The sequence below is a fragment of the Borostomias antarcticus genome, assembly GCF_949987555.1.
Source record: "Borostomias antarcticus genome assembly, chromosome: 22".
Lineage (NCBI taxonomy): Eukaryota > Metazoa > Chordata > Actinopteri > Stomiiformes > Stomiidae > Borostomias > Borostomias antarcticus.
Window position 1 is genome coordinate 10,391,770 of NC_140255.1, and position 23,242 is coordinate 10,415,011.

Here is a 23,242-nt window from a genome sequence, read left to right on the forward strand (position 1 = left end):
CATCCTTCCCACACAGATGCAGTTTCAGCAGCACACTGTCCTGTGCGGATGTCTGCACCTACTGTTGTTAACACTGTCACTAATGATAGTAGGCCCATCACTACCCACACTAGTAACTGTGTTCGTTTGACGCGTCAGAAATACAGGCCACATGGTATGACTGCTCCTAGCCTTGTCCATATCCTTCAACCTTGTCATTTCTGTCCTTTACCCTCTACCTCAAATATATCTAAGGTTGATTTAAAGTCATCCCAGGAACTCAAATCTTGTCATGGTCTAAAATTTCTGCATTTAAATATTAGGAGTCTGATACCCAAGCTGGATAATTTCCATGTCCTAATAGATACAGCCTCTCCGGATATATGTGTTCTGTCTGAATCCTGGCTTTCTGAGAAGTTCTCTAACTCACACATAGCAGTTAGTGGATACAACCTGTATAGAATAGATAGGAATTCTAACGCTGGTGGGATTCTGATCTATGTCAAAGATAATCTCTCTGTACATGAACTGGTAGCTTTTTCAGTTCCTAAGCACCTGGAATATCTTGTCTTAGACATTTTCCTGGGAGGTGATGTTGGCCTCACAGTCATCAGTGTTTACTGTCCTCCCTGTGCTTGTAGCTCAGCCCTAGAGGACTTAGGTAAACTCATGTCATCATATTTGATTTGAGTTGATCGTTTTAGGTGACCTGAACTTAAACTGGTTATCTGGCAATTCTGCAAGGTTAAAAGAACTGTGTTTAGATCTAAATCTTGTCCAGCTGATCTCTTCACCTACAAGGCCAAACCCAAGGAATCCTTCTAACACCACCTTAATAGATCTTATACTAACAAATAGACCTCTGAAGTATCCATTTAGTGGTGTTTTTGCACAAGGTATTAGCGATCACTGCCCAATTGCCTGTGTTAAATCAGCTAAAGGTCTTAAATCCAATGCTCGTATTATCAGGAAGTGCAATTTTAAAAATTTTGTTGAACAAAGATTTTTTGATGACTTATCCCATTTGGACTTAGACAGAATTGGGTTAATCACTGACTCTGAATTAGCTTTTAATCACTTCTCCTGTATTTTTAATCCTCTGTCCGATAAACATGCCCCATATAAGAACTATAGAATTAAAAATCGCTCTACTCTCTGGTTTAGTTCTGAGCTTAAGGAAACTCTCCATGTCAGAGACCTGGCCTGGTCAAAAGCCCAGTACTCTGATCTCTCTGCAGACTGGCTGCATTTTAGACAACTGCGGAATAGATGCATTAGTGTGACCAGAAAAGCTAATTCTGAGTTTTATCTGGCCTCCTTTGCTAATTCTAGTGGAAACTCTGCCAGTTTCTGGAAAACCATGAACTCTCTCCAACCCAAACCGACTTCCTCTCTCCCCCCGCAGATTGACACAGGAGAAACTCCAGTTCTTATCAAAAGATAAATGTGTGACGTCTTCAACCAACATTTTATATCCTCTGGTAGTCTTTTTAATAGCAACTTGCCCACTAGCGTGACTTTTCCAGTTTGTGACCCTGCCCATGTGGATAAGAATCCACCTATCTATTGTCCCCCTGAATGTCACTTCTCACTCAGACCAGTAAACCAGTTTGAAATTTTCAATGCACTTTGTCATATGACAACAAAGAAATCAGAAGGCGAGGACCATCTTAATCCCCATCTCCTCCATCTTAGTGCTCATGTCATTGCATTTCCACTTATGCATCTGTTCAACTTAACTTTCACCACTGGTAAAATACCTGCGGTATGGAAAGCAGGCCAAGTTCTTCCTTTGTTTAAACCTAAACCTTATAGATAATTATCGCCCTATCTCAAAGCTGTGTTTTTTAGCCAAAGTTCTTGAATCCCTAGTTTTTTGTCAGCTACGAGCCTTTTTAAATGTAAATAATATTCTTCAACCTCAACAGTCAGGCTTTAGACCGGGTCATAGCACTGTAACTGCCACAACTCTCGTAGTGAATGACATTGTCAATAGCTGGTGCTTGACAAGCACCAACACTGTGCCGCACTTTTTATTGACCTAAGGCTTTTGATACGGTGGACCACACCATTTTATTCAATAAGCTATCATTTATAGGCCTAGATAAGTCCTCCATCCACTGGTTCTCTAATTACCTCACCTCAAGGACTCAAGCTGTTGTAGCCGATGGGTTTAGATCGAGTTGTTAATGGGCTCCCTCAGCCTTTAGGCCCTTTGTTATTTACTATCTATATCAATAATTTTGTTCCTCCCCTTCAAGATACTTCTATTCATTATTACGCAGATGATACAATTTTCTATTCCATGGGGCCCACTCTTCTAACTGCTGTCCAAGCTGTCCAAGTCTCCAAGCTGCTTTTAATGTTTTTCAGCTGTCTCTTATTACTCACAAACTTGTGTTGAACCCCAAAAAGACAAAATGTATGTTTTTTTCTTCAAGGTCATGTAGGACAAATGTCAGCTCAGGTATCTTTACCCTACAGCATGAGCCAATTGAACTGGTTGACTCCTACAAGTATCTGGGCATTTGGTTAGATAGTACACTATCATTTCAGCCACATGTGGAGCACCTCACAAAATCTTTGAGGTGTAAAATTGGTTTCCTGTTCAGGAACAAGTCCTGTTTTTCCACTCACACCAAGAAAACTATTGTACAATCATTAGTAATGCCTGTGTTTGATTATGGTGACACCCTGTACATGCATGACGCAAATACCACCTTCAGGCCCCTTGATGCTGTATATCATAGTGCACTGCGTTTTATCACTGGTTGTGGGTTCCACACCCATCACTGTGACCTCTACAAATTAGTGAATTGGCCTTCCCTCTCAATTCGTAGAGAACAACATTGTCTTTTATTTATCTTCAAAGCCCTGTCTGGAAAGGTACCTTCTTATCTGTCTTCACTTTTGAACACCAGAGACATTACTTATCAAACTTGATCCCAATCCCGTATTAGACTACAGATTCTGCACACAGTCTCTAAATTAGGTGAGACTGCCTTTCACTTCTATGCCCCGGATAAATGGAATAGGTTGCAGGACTCCCTTAAGTTGGACACTCTCACCTCTGTGAAAGAGTTTAAAATGATCTTAGAGGGCGTTCTGAGAGAGAACTGCAATTGCTTTTCCTAATTTATTTTTACAGTGTTGTATTGTATATTATCTTATCTTATTTTATTTTATTTATTGTATGTCATATTTCTGTACATGTTTTTTGTACTCAGGGCGACATTGAAAATGAGAGCATTGCTCTCAATTGTCTTCCTTGATTAAATAAAGGTCTCAATCAATCAATCAATCAATCAATCAATCCAACTGATTCAAAATGCTGCAGCATGTGGTCTTACAAAGACCAGAAGGAGGGCTCACAGTTTAAAAATCACTGCACTGGTTACCTGTCAGTTTTAGAATAGATTTTATTAGTCTATAAGTAATAATCAAGCACCAAAATACCTATCAGATATGCTTTTAAAATATACACCTAGTAGGTCCCTCAGGTCCTCTGGCACTGAGCTTTTAATGGTTCCTAGAGCCAGGACTAAGAGGCATGGGGAGGCAGCCTTCTGTTCATATGCCCCCAGCCTTTGGAACACCCTGCCAGAGGACCTGATAATGTCTGAGACCCTGGTACCTTTTTAACATTGCTTTTACCATGTATGTATCTTAATATCCTTTTGTATTCTTTGGTTTTATCGTTTTTATTCTATTTTAATTTGTAATTATTTTACTTTGTTTGGTTATTCTGTTCTCACTGTGTTCATATGATTTATGTTGTTATCCATCTCTTTTTATGGAAAGCACTACTGTATGTACTACATTGATTACATGAATGGTGCTATATAAATAAAATGACATTGATACACACACATACACACAACACACACACACACACGCACACACACACACACACAAGCAAGTCGGTTACAGGGGCTGTCATAGACTTCAATTGCAGAATAATAATAGGAAAACTACCAATTACAATAGGGTACCTCACACATTCATGCTTGGCCCCCTAATTATTCAACATTTTTATTGGGATGTTTTGTGGTATGGTTTAACCTGGCTTATAGGAGAAAACACCACTGAACAGGCCATAGCTGGATTGACAGGCAACACTGGAATGGCGATAAGCCTAAGTGTTTCAGTCCAAAATGCTGTCTACAGCTTACGTGGAGCTTACGTAGTCTCGTGTCAAGTAAACATTTCGTAAATACTGTACCAATATTTTGTGGGTACGCATTATGCAATGTTTATACGTAAATGAGGCAACCAGTTGGACAATATACAGCAGGTGGTGATGTTTCTATATAGATGTTTTTATATACCTGTAGGTCAGGTATGATAGGTGTCAGTCTGTTTGGATTCCTATCAGCTCTATACAGTCGATCCATGGGCTAACACTTTGATTGTCTCTACTCGCTGAATGCAACCCTAATGTTCTCCTCCCTCTGTCTATCACCTCCACAGGACAGCACTCCCCTTCGGGGGCATTGAAAAGGGCAACAGGCTGCTGACCTTCGAGGTCCCTGAGATACGATCGGCCCCTGAGGAGCCGGAGCCCCTCCCCTCCCTGCAGGCAGACATCCGGTCCCGCCCCTCCTTCAACCGCACCCCCATTGGCTGGGTGTGCAGCGAGGAGAACTCACACATCCACATGGAGGAGAACATCCCCTTCGATGGAGAGACTGATGACCTGTGAACACACACACACAAGTACACACACACACACACATAGACAAAGACCCACACTGATACACACACACACACACACACACACACACACACACACACACACACACACACACACACAGACAAAGACCCACACTGACACACATGCACATGTTGATATGTATCTATTTGACTGGAGCATAGGTACACCTGGTCCTTTCCCCCTCTCCCACTCTCTTCTCTCTCTCCCACTTGTGTCCTCTCTCCTGCCAACAAGAGTCTTACCATGATGAATGTTTGATTTTACATCTAGGCCTACTTTTACTTACATCACCAATGATGATGGTGACAGTTGAATATGCACTGCAAATAGCCAATAAACTTTCTCTGTACAGAAAGTCTGTTTGCTCTGTCAGTAGGCTATAGCTCTATATATTATCAATTATCATTATCAATATAAACCATTCTGGTGAGTGGCACTGCACAAATATCTGATGCTAAACACTGAACAGCAGTGATCTTCATTCTGTATTGGATTTGTGTCGTAGGCTACAACTGACTCATACTCGCGAATGTGTGCGACACACATACACACATATATAAACACACACACACACACACACACACACATACACAGGGGCGCCGCTAGAAATGTTGGGCCATATGAAATAATATATTATTGGGCCCCCCAAACCTAGACCTTATGATACTACTACTACTACATTATTATTATTATTTGTATTATTATTATTATTATTATTATTATTATTATTATTATTATTATTATAATACTACTACTATTATATATATATAGTATATATGTATACTACTACTACTACTACTACTACTACTACTACTACTACTACTACTACTAATACAGTAATAATAATAATAATAATAATAGGGGGCCCCTGTCAGTCCAGGGCCCTTTGAATCGTCCTAACCTCCCCTCCCTCTTACGGCTCCCCTGCACAACACACACACACACACACACACACACACACACACACACACACACACACACACACACACTTTCTTTTTTGGTTCTCTGGATGAGTTAAGGACCACTAGGCTACTGTAGCTTTACAGAAATTACGTCATTGTTATTGCCGAGCACATTCAGCTCAGATCCAGAAGGGGGCAGTATGAGGTTAACCATCATTATTTACTACGTCACATATTCCAAGGTAACCTGAAATGGCCTGTTATCGCGAGAACAGTGTACCGCGACCGCAGCGCTGAATAGCGCTTGTGGAGGTTGGATGCGCCCGTGGCTCGCCCTCTCTTCGCACAGTAGAGTCACAGAGGAGGACACGGGACCGGGACTGGCAGGCACGGAACCCAGGGTGAGTAGAAGCCTTGGCACTGAACTGCAGTAGCCTACCGAGGCGCATGTAGAACATAGCGGCAGTATCGGAGAGAAAAGTCAGGGTATCACCGTGTGGCCAGATGCGCTCTACCCAAAGGGGCTGTCATCATTAACGGTGCGAATGTTTGCGGGGTCTCTCTCTCTCCCCCTCTCTCTGTAGGCTACATTGTTCTGAATCTCGGTGGTGCTGATGATGTCCTTTCCGCAGGTAAATCGCTTACGTAGCTGTCTCTCCGCACGCGCGCAGCATCCTGCCAGTCAGCTCAGTTTGTTCTCATAGGCGAGTTGATTCTTCACATTAATCTGCCAGGATTGATGAAGGCGGGAGAAACATGAAACATTCAAACATATGTGAATAATATATCACAGAACTAACCATTCTTCGTGAGTCGGTGAGCCTTAGCCTATAGGCTTATAGGCTACCAGTTGGGGTTGAGCGGTGTGGACTTGTTGATAGATGGCCAACCGACCGCAGCCTCCTGTGGCGAATTCACGCTCTGGTTTCATCCCACACGCGGGCCGGTATTGATTTACCGTTGCGGTTCGAGTTCATATGACAGATGAGTTTGCCGTTACTGGTCACATCACCAGCCATCACGCGTCGTCACACCAATAGTGAGACATCATCCGCTCTCGTCTCGTCCTCTAGGCCTACACGTGCCGCAGCGTCCCTTCTAGGCTACTCTCTAGATTAGATTCAGAACAGAACCGACCAGCCATAACTGGGAAATGTCAAATGCCAGTAATTAGTTATTTTCTTTAGGCCTCCTCTATATGTGTTCACTGAGAATCTGGTTATAGCCTAACCTATATTTACTCTGTTAATGGGATGGTTGTGTGTGTGTGTGAACATTAACTGTTTGTATTAAGGCTCGAGAGGAGAGGCTGCTGTGTGTGTGTGTGTGTGTGTCTGTGTGTGTGTGTGTGTGTGTGGGGGGGGGGGGGGGTGCACAACTAACAGTAGCATTGAGCCACACTTGTGACAGACGTGTATATTTCACTGAATCCTGAAGAAAATGACAAGCAAGTCTACTACAGTATCTGGTTGCTGTTGCAGTTGCTGTTGTGAAAAGCTAAATAAGGTCTGGACGTTTATGTAATGTATATTACAGTAAGCAAATATTCACAAACCCATAATGTCTCAGATCAAATTTGTGTGCATTGCATGTGTGTGATGATTGCAATGGATTGTACAGTATATTGCGTGTGTGTGTGTGTGTGTGTGTGTGTGTGTGTGTGTGTATGAATGCTCTCACATGTGTGTTTGACAACCTGTGGAGTAACACACAAGCTAGGGGAATGACCTTGAAGGCTATTAATGTTATATTTTACAAATATATTTATTTATTTATTTATTTATTTAAATAGTGGCTCTTGATAGTGCACACACAAACACACCTACACAGACACACACCTACACACGCACACAAACCACACACCTATACACACACACACACACACACACACACACACACACACACAAATCTCGATTCGCTACACATATTGGACCTAAGTAGGGATATGGACGGTTTAGAGTTCGGGCTAACCTCTTTTGTAAAGTGCTGTCTTTCTCTGTGATGAGATAGTCTAAGTGTTGGGAACTTACTCCACAGGGGAGTTTGTGTGTGTGGTGGGGCAGGCATGGGGGCGGGGTTAACTCTGGGCTCTCCCTATTGTCAGCTTGGCCTATTTGAAGATACACATAACCCAGTTACAGAGAGACCACTGTGTGGTGTGTGTGTGTGTGTGTGTGTGTGTGTGTTTGTGTGTGTGTGTTTGTGTGTGTGTGTTTATGTGTGTAGGGGTATGTGTATGTGTATGTGTGTGCTAGTGTGTGTGGTTTAGGAAAGGGAAAGATACAGAGATGTATGTGGAAGAGATGGAGGGAGTGAATGAGAATGGAAAATAGAGGTCAGAAGAAAGTGAGAGAGAGAATGAAATGAATGAGGAAGAGAATGTGTAGCAGACCCAGCCTTTGCTGTTCAACTGTGTTCAATGGCCCATCAGTGTGAAAATTGGGATAACTCTTCTTTGGTAGATAGGTCACTTTGATAACTCACAGTGAACAGTCTTTACACTTCATACTGTATCTCGAATAATAACTATTCAATAGAAATGTATTCATTCTAATGCATATTAATAATACTAGTACAATGCCCGTTGTGGTTGTTCTGAATGTGCCCGTGCCCATACAACTCATTACAAATTCTTTATAAAGGTTATTGCCTTAGCTTAGATTAATTCAAGTATCTACACTATACTGCATGGACAAAAATATTTGGACACCTACACATTACACCTACAGGAGCTTTTATGACATCGCATTCTAAATTCATAGGCATTAATATGGAGTTGTCTCCCCCTTTGCAGCTACAGTATAACAGCTTCCACTCTTCTAGGCTTTCTACAAGATTTTGGAGTGTCTCTGTGGGATTTTTTGCCCATTCATCCAGGAGAGCATTTATGAGGTCAGAGACTGATGTTGGACGAGAGGGCCTTACATCACCAAGCACAATGCCCAGCGTCGGACGGAGTGGTGTAAAGCACGCCGCCACTGGACTCTGGAGCGGTGAAAACGTGTTCTATGTAGTGACAAATCACTCTATCTGGCAGTCAGATGGACGAGTCTGGGTTTGGCGAATGCCAGGAGAACGTTACCTGCCTGACTGCATTGTGCCAACTGTAAAGTTTGGTGGAGGAGGGATAATGGTCTGGGGTTGTTTTTCTGGGGTTGGCCTCGGCCCCTTAGTTCCAGTGAAGGGAAATGTTAATGCTTCAGCTTACCAAGATATTTTGGACAATTCTCTGCTTCCAACTTTGTGTGAACAGTTTGGGGAAGGCCCTTTTCTGTTCCAGCATGACTGTGCCCCAGTGCACAAAGCAAGGTCCATAAAGGCATGGTTGGGTGGTTGGTGTGGAAGAACTTGACTGGAACATCTTATGGAACATCTTTGGGATGAACTAGAATGGAGATGCAAGCTAGGCCCTCTCGTCTGATCAAAGACATGCTCTTCTGGCTGAAGGGGTAAAATCTATCTAATAAATATCAGTGATTAAATCTGTGACCCATACAGCAAACTCCTCGGGGCTACACATGTAAAGCATTACTCAAAACACCAGCATGTCCTGCATGTTGTCAATCACTGTGTTTATTTTACTAACTAATATAGCATTGTGAAGAAATCAACATGCACACTCAAAAATGTTTGTGTTGTTGGGAGCAGGTAACCTTAGTTACACTTTTCAAATAATAAATTGCATACTCCCGCACACTTTTCTGTGCTTTATTTTTGTCAATGTTTCGGTTCTAGACCTTCATCAGGAGGGCCTACTAGCTTTAATATATACAGGTATGCTATTTTAAAACTCTCCCCTCTTCTCACCACAGATAGGCTAATGGACAAACATGATTTAACATAATCCAAATGGAGATAACTGTTTTTGCAAAAGAACCTGTCAAATATAATAATAATACACACACACACACACACACACACACACACACACACACACATGCAGACATTGGTTAGTTGTATGAGGGATATGGTTCAGCATGAAGGATTCCATTGTTCCACTGGATATTGGCAGCTCATTGTCTTCCACGGGTCACTCAGCTGAGCTGGGGTGATGCTGTCTCCAAGCCATACTGAGAGAGAGAGAGAGAGAGAGAGAGAACATGGATGAGATAAAGAGAGAGAGGGGCTAAAGAATCGGAGACAAAGAGGGTTGAGAGAAAGAGAGAGATTATAGCATGCTTCCTCACATTTCTCTTATCAGCCTGCCTCTCAGTGTGTGTTGATATGATGGGAGGACCACTCTCGCAATGTTGACGTTAATCAGAGAGATGTGGATCAGAGAGGAGCAGTCAGAGTGACGTGTACATCAAACACGCATGCAATGCTCAAATCTGTCCCCAGATAAACGGAGCCTCCGTTTGATGATGGTGTGGGCGCAGTGAGGTGGGAGGTGGAGGGTGGAGAGACTGAGAGATCGAGTGAGTGAGAGAGATAAATAAATAAAAGAGACAGAGAGAGACTGACTGGATGGCTGGTTGGCTGGATTATGGCTGAATGGATAAATGACTGGCTGGTTGAATGACTAGCTGGCTGGCTGCTGTCATGCAGCCTGGCTCTCCCAGGCACCCTGTCCACACAAGTTCACAGCCAGAGTTTGATTGAATAGTGCCTTGACTCATTGTGGCTTCCCAGAACTCTGAACCATCAATACACATCAGCATCAGGAGCCAGCCCACCAAGGGACAATCATGGTGCGTGTGTGTGTGTGTGTGTTTGTACTGTATGTGTACACGTGTGTGTGTGTGTGTGTGTGTGTGTGTGTGTGTGTGTGTGCATGTGTGCACATGGGTTTATGTGTGCGTGTGTGTGAGTGTGTGTGTGCATGCATGTATTTGTGCGTGTGTGTGTGTGCGCGCATGCGTGTATCTGTGTGTGTGTGTGTGACTAGTGAAGCAGAGTATTCTCACATGGTTCGGATTTTCCCCCACATGCCTGGAGCTTGGCCTATTTCCATGGTAACTAGCTGAGGATCTGTGCACAAACACACACACCTGTACATTTACTGTGTGCCAGTGTCAGCTCAGTTCTGACGCGTCCCATACACACACACACACACACACATAGGTACAGACACAACACTGAATCTGGTTGCTGTTCTTTTGAGTAAAATGGCAAATAGGGACACACGTAATCTGATAAATCCATCTGTAATGTGTGTTTGTTTCTGTGTGTGTGTGTGAGAGAGAGATAGAGAGACAGAGGAAGAGAGAGAGGAAGAGAGAGATAGAGCGAAAAAGAGAGAGAGAGAAAGAAATCCCGAACAGTACTGTAGCTGCATCAAAAATGAGCTCCTAAATACATCTCAAACTTGAACCTAAACAGTGGGCCATTTTTGCAAAATAACCTTCAAATAATCTTTACAGAAGATTTTAGAGAAGATTTTAAGATGTTACAGTATTAATCAACAAGAAGATATCTTTGGATATATTTTATTCATTTATATTTATGTATTTAAAGTATATTTAAACTTTTTTATAGTTCAATATTCACCTTTACTTGCTATTAGTTTATTAATTGGCCTTAGCAAGACCCCTAAAATCGTTTTTGTGACATGAGACTGCATGAGACCCTGTGAATTAATTATTTTAGCATGTCGGTGGAATAGCTAGTACACTGGTGGAAAATCTTGTGGTGGAAGCGTAAGTGACACGTTCTGCATGTCACAATATCAGCAAGACACCAAACACTTCGCCCCGCGAATTTATCTACAGGTACATGCACATAAAATAAATAATATTTTAGTTACCTGCATTGAGGCCATCCTTCCAGAAAGTTCCTTCCATTGAAGTAACTAATCTTCCAATCCAGTCTGCTCCATGCACGTTTGTTATTATATTTTTTACCATCAGTACAATGAGTGAGTGGGGAATTGTGGGAAGTGTGGTTCTTAAAACACAGTGCTGATTTTATCACGACCAGAGAGGCTGCCAAAGTGCTGAGATATCTCATGTAGCTTTAAAATCTATCTGAAACTATCTGTCAACTGCTAGCTGTTAACTGCCACTATTACCAATATCATTCAATGAGAAGGTGTGTTCAAACCTTTGACTGGTAAGTGTTACAGTGGCAGAGTTTATGATCAAATCACCTACCTCAAAAGAAGTTGCCGGTCGTAATATGTTTCAAATCAGAATAGAAATAGAATAGAATAGAAAGTTAATTATTGCCCTATATAACCATTATAGGTACAGGTACTATCAAGAGCCATACGCCCTTCACTCATTGATTGGTTCAGAACCACTGGCATGGACAGCGACAATTAACTAACTCAGAGCTCTTGATAGACGATCTGCTCTGGCCTAACTAATCTCTACAAATACAACATTCTCAACCTCAGTGCATTAGGCATAGGACTAGCATTACATTCAAAGATAGTAGATGCTGTATAAACAGTGCAGCACAGCAGTCAACTCAGATCACCATCAGCCTTCAGGCTAGCGGATCGTAAGGACCAGCAGCCATAGCGTAGCAAGCTAACATTAGCTAAGTTATAGAAAAAAAAAAAAATATATATATATATATATATATATATACACATATATATAAAGGTATATCTTACCTTTGCTAGAACACAAAATCCATGCACATGTAGGCCATACTGTTATCAATTAACTCTGTAACAGTAATTGACTGCAAAATCCCTGAAGCTCACCGATATTTGCAGTAACTTTCCATTTTCCCTTAAGTCGACAGTAAAGTTAGCTAACTAGCTTACAGATTTATTGCAGGAACGTGAACGTGATGGGACAAAAAAACATCCAAATTTATCTAATTTATTTAGTCTTTGAAATCATGAGTTTAACATGTTTTTGAATGATTTTTCACATCCATTGTATGACCTAAACGGTGGTAGAGCAATTATCAGACTTTCTCAAAAGTTTTGTCAACATTTTGATCTGAACCATTGTATATGATCATAAGTAACCTTAAAACAGGGCTAAACATGATTTTCCCTTTACTACTCCTTTAACAGGCTGTTATATGATAATGGAAAATGTGATCAACAAATTTGTTTATATTTGATTTGTTTATATTTGATTAACAGCGACTGTACAGTACTGTGAACCCCCCTCCCCCCCCCCCCCCACACACACACACATTTTTTTAAACTGTAATTTCAGATTTCAAAGAGCTTAATGACATCTCAAAATTAAACATACACCTAACAGGAGACACGCCATTTATTGCTGCCCAGTATGTATCATCATGCCACAACCTGAAGGGCTGAAAATAACGTACAGTACACAGCACACAACACGTGCATTCATGCACGCATTCACATGCATTTCACACACACACACACACACCCACACAGGTTTACTATTGAAAAACTGGATGACAGAGTTGATTAGGATTATTATAGCATACAAGATACCACCCATTATGGAATCCAAAATGTGCTTTTAGTCTCTTCAGCTATCAACAACATGATCCTCCAGACAACATAATATCTCAGTGTGCATTTAAAGGAGACAATTGGATCATTTCCCATGATAAGACATGGGTACAACAGCAGCATGAGACGTCTCCACATGAGAAATCCTCCTACAAGATACTGTCACAGCATCCTTTTGTAACCATCGCTATAGCAATGGCCCACGCCAACCATCCACCGCAGCATCTACGTGCCCTCTGGTCCGTTGCCAAGGGGGCGCCATGGCAGCGCAGCACGGCATCCAGGCTTTGGAGTGTGGCCACTTGGGGAGAGGAGGGGAGAAGAGAGGAAGGAGACGGGGCACTGCAGCTCCACACTGCTGTGTGTCAGTAGTAAAAACATACAAACAACACATTCTGTACTGTACAGTATCCACACATGCAGGCACACAACGGCACACACACACACACACACACACACACACACACACACGCACACATATAGGCACCAACAGCTGACTGTGATTCTTTCCTTTATCTAATTCTAAATAATGCCCTTAAGTGAAGATTATGAAACTGCCAGAATAGATGTCTCCAACAGTTACAGTATCATCTCGCTGATCATGTAACCTTATCTGTGGCAAGCAATTGTTCAGACCAACCAGTAGCCATTCTACCTCTATTTAGGAGTGGAGGTAGGGGAGCGATTTATCCGTGTTTGTTTCTGTGTGTCTGTGTGTCCAGTGCATATTGTTACCTACAGTAAGTTCATGTAAAATGTTAAGCTTTTGAACAATTTCAAGTGATTTAATCTCATTTGTTTGTGTGGCGAAAGGAAGATGACCTCCTGACTGACTTCAAGAAAAAGAAAAGAATACGCATTTACTTCACAAAAAGAACCTCTAATAACATTTATTAATGTTATTCATTGTATTGTATGTGTTGCGTCTTCATATTTATTTGGACCCTGAGTCTGCAATAAAGTTGAATTGAATTAGTGACTTATTACACCTCATAGCAGGAATGCAAGACCCATACCACCGTCACCAGAGGTCACCACAACTTTAACTTAATGATTGTTTCTTCAAAAGGTTTTTAGGCCAAATCCTGCTAAGGCCCGCACCAAGCCTAGGGACTGCCCTGTGTGTGTGTGTGTGTGTGTATGTTTGTTTGTTTGTGTGTGTGTGTGTGTGTGTGTGTGTGTGTGTGTGTGTGTGAGGGAGAGAGTGAGTGAGGGAGTGAGTGAGGGAGTGTGTGTGTACTGTGTGTATGTGTGTGTGTGTTGTTCAGTCCTCTGCTGTGCTGATGCTGTGTTTTGCTGTGTGTCCTGCAGGCAGAGTGAGAGTGGAGACGAGCAGTATTCTCAGCATCCTGTGGAGCTCACGCCCTGGAACACCAACCCAGCCCAGCGGAAGAGAACACACACACACACAACAAAGGAAATAAAACTGCTCCTTTATCAAGTTGGACTGATACTGAGCTGATGGACTGAGAGAAGTGTTTATGTTCCAACCTGAAGAGGATAACCCAGCTAAGAGAGATCACAAACCCTCCGTCCGCTTTCATATCTCTCTGAATACATCTCTCTCTCCACGTTTCTCATTCTCCCTCACTCTCTCTCATGGGAGTAACCTAGAATGCGTTATTTTGTCTAATGCCCCGCCCCCTCCCTGCGTTTCCGTGGTAATGGGAGCGCCGAGGAAGTGATGTCGTGGAAGAGGAACTACTTTGCATCGGGCGGAGGAGCAGGGGGGGTGCAGGGGCTGATGACCCCACGAAATATGACTTCCATCGCACCTAGTAAAGGCCTGAGCAACGAGCCTGGACAGAACAGCTGCTTCCTCAACAGTGCCCTGCAGGTCAGATATGCACACACACACGCACACACACACACACACACACTTAAACAATATTAAGTTCTCTATTTTGGAATCAGACTTATTCTCAGTCTGTCTTACATGGAACTGACATGTACAGTAGAGACTATAATTTCCCTGATCGCGTAAGTATATCTTGAGTAAAGTACTTTTGGATTCCTCACAAACAAGAATCACAGGAGTAATGTAGAAAAAACTGAAATGTAAAATAAAAAGCCCCAAACCCATCATAGCAAGAAATACAGTATGTTTTGGCGTCAACGTAATGTGATGTTGGAAGTGCTGTCCCATTCCTTTTTATACAGTTTTGAGCCCTTGCAGCCTCTTGCACTTAACCCTTTTAATACGACCACGTCACCGGCAACATTTTAAAAATATCTAACAAATATTTAATAATATTTAAAAAATATCTAACAAATCTAAAAAATTCCTCACTCCAACACTTGCTGAAAGCTGAGAAACTGCGCTTTCTAGTATTATAGGGAAAATCCAATTAATATTCGAAATTTTGTCACTGTATTTTCAGGGTTAAAAGGGTTAAAGGACAATGCTCGTTTTTGACAACCTGGACCTTATTTACGACATATTATAAGACGTTTGACTCACCGAGATCACTTTGGTGTTATTCAGAGGCCTGTAGAAGAAATTTAAAATCCAGCACGAGCCAAGTATATTCATGTAATGGCGGTGGACGGGGCACCGAGAATGCAGTTTCTAAAAATCTATTTTCGTCCGCTAAACGGTTGTTTTCATCAATCTGGTTTTATGAATCGACAGTTGTGATTCCCCAAAGCGAGGCCTTGTTGTGGTTTTCAAATACGTGGTATTTAGCCTCTGTAATATGATCTTTAAACGCCTTTCCCCACTTGCTCCAGCACGCATGCGCACAGCGCGTAGAACAAGCCTCAACAGAGACATGCAACACAGCTTGAGTGGAGGAAGAAGTGAGCCATAGCGAGGACACGTGTGAGATAGGAAACGAACACAAGAAGGAGAGGAGAAAAGATGAAAGGGAGGTGACTTCCTAGTCTGTCTTTTTGGTCCTTGTCTGATCAAAACCACCTGTAAATATGTGTCTGGAGCTTGAGGTCAAGGGTCATGGTCAGGGTCTGTGGCTTCTGTGGAATGAACAGCATACTTACTGTACATACAACAGGTTCACAATAACATACACTACGGGATAGTCACAATTTAAATCTAAACTTTAAAAATGTGTACTGTAAATGGAAATTATTCACTGAAAGAGCTTTTGAGAGTACTGTAGTCCTATAGAGTAGGAAAGGCAAACCTCTCGTTGCTGATCAGAGGACCTCTGGCCCATTTAGTCTCATCCCTGTGTTGTTGTTGGAATATTATGGTGCATTCGTTTGTGGTCGGAGCTGGCAAGTCGCAAGTGGCAAAATACCTACCTCCGACCTGTGTGCATTCGAGCTATAGCGAATGATATGATGATGATATGATATGATATTGACGTCAGCCGGCAACTGGGGGCTGAGAAACATATCCGAATTTGCGACGAGGAAGGGCGAGTTCATGCAGCGTTTTATTTAATCATTCCTAGTAGCAAGTCGCAATTTGCCACCTCCCAGTTATAAACGAACGCACCATTACAGTAAAGGTTTCACATCATCCTCACCGTGAAGTCCACTGTCTGCTGCCTGCTGTCCTCTGAGCTGGCTGGTCATCCCTCATCTCTATCACTGGCCCTGGGAAGACATGCTAGCATGACAAGATGGGGTGAGAGAGAGAAAGAGAGAGAGAGAGAGAGATGGGAAGAAAGAGAGAGAGAGAGAGAAAGAAATGGGAAGGGGGTAGAGTGAGGGAGGGGCAGAGAGAAAGAGAGAGTATGCCCTCTCTGTGCCCGTTGTAGAGCTCTCAGTTGGGAGCCGATTTATCACAACTAAATAAAGTACAAGAGAGGAGGAGGAAGGGAGGGAGAGAGGAGAGACGGAAGGCATCCACTGGCGTCAGCATGCAATCTGTCATCCTCCTCCGCTCTTTCCTCTCGTTTCCACTCTCTCACTCGTTCTCACACGCACACACACACACACACACACACACACACACACACACACACACACACACACAATATTGCTAAACTTGGCTTTTCAATATGCAGCCAATCTGCATGTGTATGTGTGTGTGTAACCTGATCTGGTTCTAGGGGAGGCCTAAGGGACAATGTTGTGTCAATATTGTTTCTCAGCATGGTGTCTATCTATAGTGTGAATAAACATACTATTAGTGTTTCACTCTAATGGTACAGTAGACATATGGGTTACAGTGTATGACATCCATGTCTGTTCATAAGGTCTATCTGTCTGTCTGTCAAAGTGACTGTAGAAGCACACGCACGCACACACACACACACACACACACAGAGACACACACACATGCTGAGTGAAATAAAATATAGCTTTGACCACTGTCTGATCAGATCAAATCAAACTTTTGTATAGCGCATTTCATACACAGAGGCAACACAATGCACTTTACAGAGAGCAATGGGGGGGGGGGGGGCATAGGTCCCACCCCTACATATTACAGAGGAAAGCAAAGAAAAACCGGGGGCCAGAAAAGTGAGCTGTAAAAATTCTTCCCTGACCTCTCTCAACGAGACGATCGAGCAAGCTCCTGGAAAATGTTTGTCTATTGGCTAAGAACATTTACAGAGCAATAAACTTCACAAATACTTCATAAGAGAGACATGACTATCAGTAGAGTGTACAAATAGTTACAGAGATGTTTCCTACATGGGCCATTATGTGTTAGCTATCCCTGTAGTCTCTAATATGATACTGTATTTAAGTGAATCAGATAACAAAGCACAGTAAGCACTTTGCAGAACAGGCTAATAGAGAATTCCGCAAAGCAGAGGTGGGGAGACAGAAAGCAGCGAGCCAAGAGTAAACCAGGCCAGGTCCAGCCTGGCTTATGTGCGTGGCTGGCTTGTTTAAGGGTCATGCACACTGCTCGGGTCCCTCGACTGGAGGTGGTTGGTCCACCCAGGGGTGGAGTCTGGAGCAGCTGGTGATGGGACTTACACCAACGGTACATTCTGAATGGGGAGAGTGATAGTTTTTGTGCCATAATAGCTGTTCTAGGGTCCCAAGATCTATCAGTCGAAAAGGCACTAAGAAATCCAACTGGGTCAGGGCATAAGGGAAGGAAAAGAAAAGAAAGGAAAGAAATGGAAGTTCTCCCTAGTCCAGGATAGAACCTAGAATGCCATTGTTCTCAAAATCCCCAACTGGGAATCGAACCCTAGCCTCCAGCATGGGAGTCAGATGCTTAACCCACTACACCATCAAGGGGCCTGAGGGTTTAGACGGCCTGGACTTTTTGTTCACGTACATTCTCTCCCATCCTTCTGAAACAGGGGAACAGAGAGGTCATGGTTAGAAGTCCCCGAACAGGAATCTAACCCTGGCCTCCAGAGTAGTAATCCAGTGCTTAGCCCATTATACCTCCGAGGGGTCTGAGGGTTTGGGAAGGCCTTCCGTTCGTCTGAAAAAACTAAACATTTACCTGGTAAATGCATGCATAATGGGTAGTTACTGAGACACCTATACTGTAGGTATAATTTCAAAACAGGAATTACTGCACATACATTTATAAATTCCGGGACCTGATACAGGGTGGCCTACAGGAGACAGGGAGGTGTCCACATGACCTGTTTAGAGTGTAAGACGGAGAGACACTAGGGAGGAGGGAGGAAGGCAGGGTTAATGGGTGTACTGGACATCTACAGCAGACACATGGGTTTCTATCGTACTCAAAGTGGTCTTCTGGTGACAGTGGGGCATCCACTGGACCTGGTTAGAAAGTAGGAGAGAGAAGCACTATGGAGAGGGGAGGCAGAAAAGGGTTAGTAGCACGCTGAGCTATAAAAGCAACACAGATATTATAACAGAATGTGCCAGTCGTAGGGCAACCAGCATCTGTATACACATCTAAATATACACACAGTGCATAACAGAATATACACCAATGTATTATTACAAAGGATTCACAAGCAGGCTGGAGGCTGCCGTTCTGTGTCTCAAGGTCCTGGCCAGTGATTGTAGGCAAGACTGAAAAGGTAAGTCTTAAGATGTTGCTTAAAATGTCCATTGTTTCAGCCCTTCTTAAGTACTCTGGCAGTTGCAGAGGTTGGGGGCATAGAAACTGAAAGATGCGTCTCCGTGCCTGTTGGTCTTGGCTTTTGGAACTGTTAGGAATTCAGTAACTGAGGACCTGAGTGGTCTGTTGGGCATGTACCTGACAAGCATGTCTGAAATGTATTCAGGTGCGGCTGGCGCGGGTGGGCAGAAAGAGCTGCGACGTAGCCATTACGCTCGCAGTGTACAATCTTTCCTGGTCCCCACACTAACAACTTTTAATGTTGTTTTTGACGCTAGTTTACGCAGAGAAACTCCCGTGAATGTTCGTAGCCAATTAGAAGCACAGTAGGTCGAAGTACAACTAACCAATCAGAGGCAGAATAGGGCGGGTTCCCATATTGCATTTCCATTTGAATTTTGACACCAACAAAGCGTGCACGTTGTCGGTGAAAATGAAATGTCAAATGGCTTTTCATTATCATTTTCATATTGTCAGCAGAATGTGTATGATGGAAATGCAAATCACACAATTACATTTGAATTTTAATATTGAGTGAAAGAATGCCCGTAGAAGTTGAAAATTAAAATGCAATTGCATTGCGATTTGAATAAAGAGGCCAAAAACCTTCCATGATAATGATAATGCAATCCCTTATTGCATTTCAAACTTCAATACATGCAGGTACATGAAAATGTAAATGCAAATCACAAAATTGCATTTTAATTTTAATATTGAGTTAAAGAATGCATGCAAAAGTTTAAAATGAAAATACAATGCCATTTGCATTGCCACTTTGAATAAAGATACTGATTAAATTAATGTGTGTGTGTGTGTGTGTGTGTGTGTGTGTGTGTGTGTGTGTGTGTGTGTGTGTGTGTGTGTGTGTGTGTGTGCATGCCTGTGTGTGTTTTCTCTAACAGGTCCTGTGGCATCTAGATATCTTTCGCAGAAGCTTCCGGCAGCTGACCACGCACAAGTGCATGGAGGACTCCTGCATCTTCTGTGCTCTCAAGGTATAGTCTATACTGTACCATGGCTCTAGTCTACAGTATAGTGTATACCATGACTCTAGTCTACAGTATATTGTATATCATGGCCCTAATCTAGTATGCCTCATGTGTTCATGTGTATGTCCATATGCAGCAATGTCCTACTCTGTTTCGTGCTTTTATGAAATGGAAGGAACAACCAGTTGAGTAGGGGCTTTATTTTTGAGCTTTTATGCAGATGAACAAGATAATTGGACAAGGCTGTCCTCTGTAGGCCTTCTTGTTTTGGTTTTATTTACAACTCTACATGGTTTCATAGTTCTCCTCCTGTATATAGGTACTGTATCTCTCTGTGCCTTCTGCGTGGTGTCTATAATGGTTACTCTGGGCTCAGTAGAGTAGTGTGTACAGCAGTGTGTAGTGGTTGAAAGTGTAGGGAGGTGTAATGGTGTGCGTGTGTCGACTCACTGCGCACGAAATTAACAGCTCGTGTGGCATTGATGAGGCGACCGGTCCGATCAGGCTGGGGCGCCAGCGCAAAAACACTGCGTACGGCGGCCCTAGCCCTGGTCTACTCCACCAGTGAATACTGCGCACCGGTTTGGTGTCTCAGCGCTCACACCCGCCTTATCAACACGCCTATCAACGAAGCCTTGCGCATCGTGACAGGCCGCCGGTCCTTCCCCTCCCGGGATGGACATACCCAAACCGGCGTGGGTGAGGCTTAATCGCCTACAGACCGGTGTTGGACGCTTCTGCTCATCGATGCACAGATGTGGCTTGGTATCCTGTGCAGCGTGCAAGTATGGCGCCGAGGAACAAACCGTAGACCATGTCATCCAGGACTGTCCGACATACTGGACACCCAACGGAATGCATCGCCTGACGGTTGTGGATGACGAAGTGGTGACACGGCTCCTGGAGGTGTGCCCGGATATATAGCATGGGTGACCCCTCACCCAGGCTCTGGGTGGTAAAAGGATAGCCTCTCGGCCCCAAGCCTGGGGGGGAGAGGACACAACATCAAAACCCACACTAAGAAGAAGAAGTAGTGGTGTGTGTGTGTGGGGGGGGGGGTCTGTAGCTGTATATAAAGGTGCATAGGGGTGTGTACTTCGTGTTGCAGTGTTGGTGTGCGTGTTCTACACTGTGTTCTGTCTCCTGCGCCTCTCTGTAATTAATTGGCTGACTGAAACTGCTGAGCTAGCAGAAAACCTAGGGTGTTGCACACACACGCGCACACACACACACACACACACACACACACACACACACACACAGATTGGCTTGTAGGTGTGTAGTTTGTTGGTGTATCTTTGACAGATGTGGCTTTATTCCATCAATACTCTTTGGAAGCTGCTGGGAGTATGACGGATTCTGTCTTCTGATTGGGTATCAGGATTAGTGTCACTTCATATCAAGCGCCGTCACACCCTCACACTGTGACACCACACTACCAGACACTAGCAGGCTGTAGTGTCCTTGGAGAAGCATACTAGGGCCAGTTATCCCCTCTGGCATGGGGGATTTAGAAGGACGCTGGCTGAACAAGTCCAGTTTCAAGACCTGCTTCTGCTCGGCTATCACCTAGAAATCACTGCAACACTTTTAATCTCACCCCCGAACAGCCTGACCCTCTGCTCTCCCACTCCCCCACTCCCCCGCCCCTCCGCCCGCGCTCCCCTCTTCCTGGCAGAGAGATGGGGGAGAAAGAGAGATGAATGGATGTGGTAGCTGGTGCAGATTGCTCCTGCCTTCTGGTGGTGTGTGTACAATGAGAGGGATGCTGTGGAATTTTCCCGTCAGCTCAATCACACACACACACACACACACACATACACACACACACACACACACGCTCCTCGACCCCTCCCCCATCTCTACCTATCTCTCTCTCTCTCTCTCCTCCTCGCCCCCTCCCCCTTTTGTTTCTCCCTCCTTCTCTCTGTAGGGTATATTCCCCCTCTATTCTCCTTGGCGCATTGCTGCAGTCAGCAGAGCAACCATAACACACGCACGTGCGCACGCGCACACACACACACACACACATACGTACGCACTCACGCACGCACACACACACACATACGCACACACTCACTCACACACACATACACACACACACACATGCCCCGTTTAGAGTGAGTGACGCAATGAATGAGGATTCCGTCTCACAGTAATGTAACGCTCCTCACACCTTTCACCAGATGGGCCTGTGCTGGGTCCCAGTCACACACTGACTCCCAAGGTTGCCCTGGACACATGTGTATGTGTACAGAGGAAAAATAGACCTAAATTGTCTATGATATGGCCTGCAGCCCTGTACTGTACACATCTGTTGTACTAGTGTGTGTGTGTGTGTGTGTGTGTGTGTGTGTGTGTGTGTGGTTACAGAGCATCTTTGCCCAGTTCCAATTCAGCAGTGAGCGTGTGTTGCCGTCGGATGTGTTGCGAAGTGCTCTGGCCAAGACCTTCCAAGACGAACAGAGATTTCAGCTGGGCATCATGGACGATGCCGCAGAGTGTTTCGTAAGTCTCCAGCTCTCTCTCTCTCTATCTCTCTCTTTCTCTCTCTTTCTCTCTCTCTCTCTCTCTCACACACACATACATACTGTACACACACACACACACACACACTGGGATTTAGGGAGATTGGTAGAGAATTGAGGCACTGGAAGCTAGTACAAGGCTTCTACTGTACATTACTGCTGCTCACAGGTCTTGCAGGCTTGTGTGTGTGTGTGTGTGTGTGTGTGTGTGTGTGTGTGTTTGTAAGAGTGTGCATGTGTTTGCTTTACTTTATGTTGTGGGGACCTTAATGTCCCCGCAAGAATAGTATAAAAAAAAGAACAATGGTCACTTGTGGGGAGATCGCTAAATTATATATTTTTTTTATTTGATTGTCAATGGTTAGGGTTCAAGTCTTGGGTTACAAGTAGAGTTAGGGTTAGGTTAGGGTTATGGTTAGGGTTAAGGATCAAAGATTATGGTTAGGGTTAGGTTTGGGGTTTAGGGATAAATGTAGGGGTTTTTCTGGGATTATACACGTAGGGTTAGAGTTAAGTTTAGGGTTTCGGACTAGGTTTAGGTTCATGCGGTCCTCACAAACATGAAAATACATGTAAGTGTGTGTGTGGCTGTGTGCGTGTGTGTCTGTGTGTCTATAGATTGTGTTGATCTCAAGAGTTTCTGCTGTAAGGACAGTGGAGAAACATCAATACAGATAATTGCTTTTAAGCTAATAAGATATAGAGTGATCAGTCAACAGAAACAGGACAGGGGGAGAGTGAGAGAAGGAGAAAGGGA

General features: G+C 43.6%; 2 protein-coding genes across 2 annotated transcripts in view; both read left to right on the top strand.

The window, feature by feature from the left end:
• Nucleotides 1-4,681, top strand: part of myoz1b (myozenin 1b) — a gene marked incomplete at both ends in the record, with an annotated part of 7,168 nt that extends 2,487 nt beyond the window's left edge. The window contains one exon of the mRNA XM_084456662.1: nt 4,450-4,681. Coding sequence (XP_084312788.1) covers nt 4,450-4,681 — 232 coding nt within the window. The remainder of the gene's footprint in view (nt 1-4,449) is intronic.
• Nucleotides 4,682-14,675: 9,994 nt separating this feature from the next.
• Nucleotides 14,676-23,242, top strand: part of usp54b (ubiquitin specific peptidase 54b) — a gene marked incomplete at both ends in the record, with an annotated part of 35,823 nt that continues 27,256 nt past the window's right edge. Inside the window, 3 exons of the mRNA XM_084456054.1 lie at nt 14,676-14,828; nt 19,871-19,963; nt 22,331-22,465. Of these exons, the coding sequence (XP_084312180.1) occupies nt 14,676-14,828; nt 19,871-19,963; nt 22,331-22,465 (381 nt within the window). The remainder of the gene's footprint in view (nt 14,829-19,870; nt 19,964-22,330; nt 22,466-23,242) is intronic.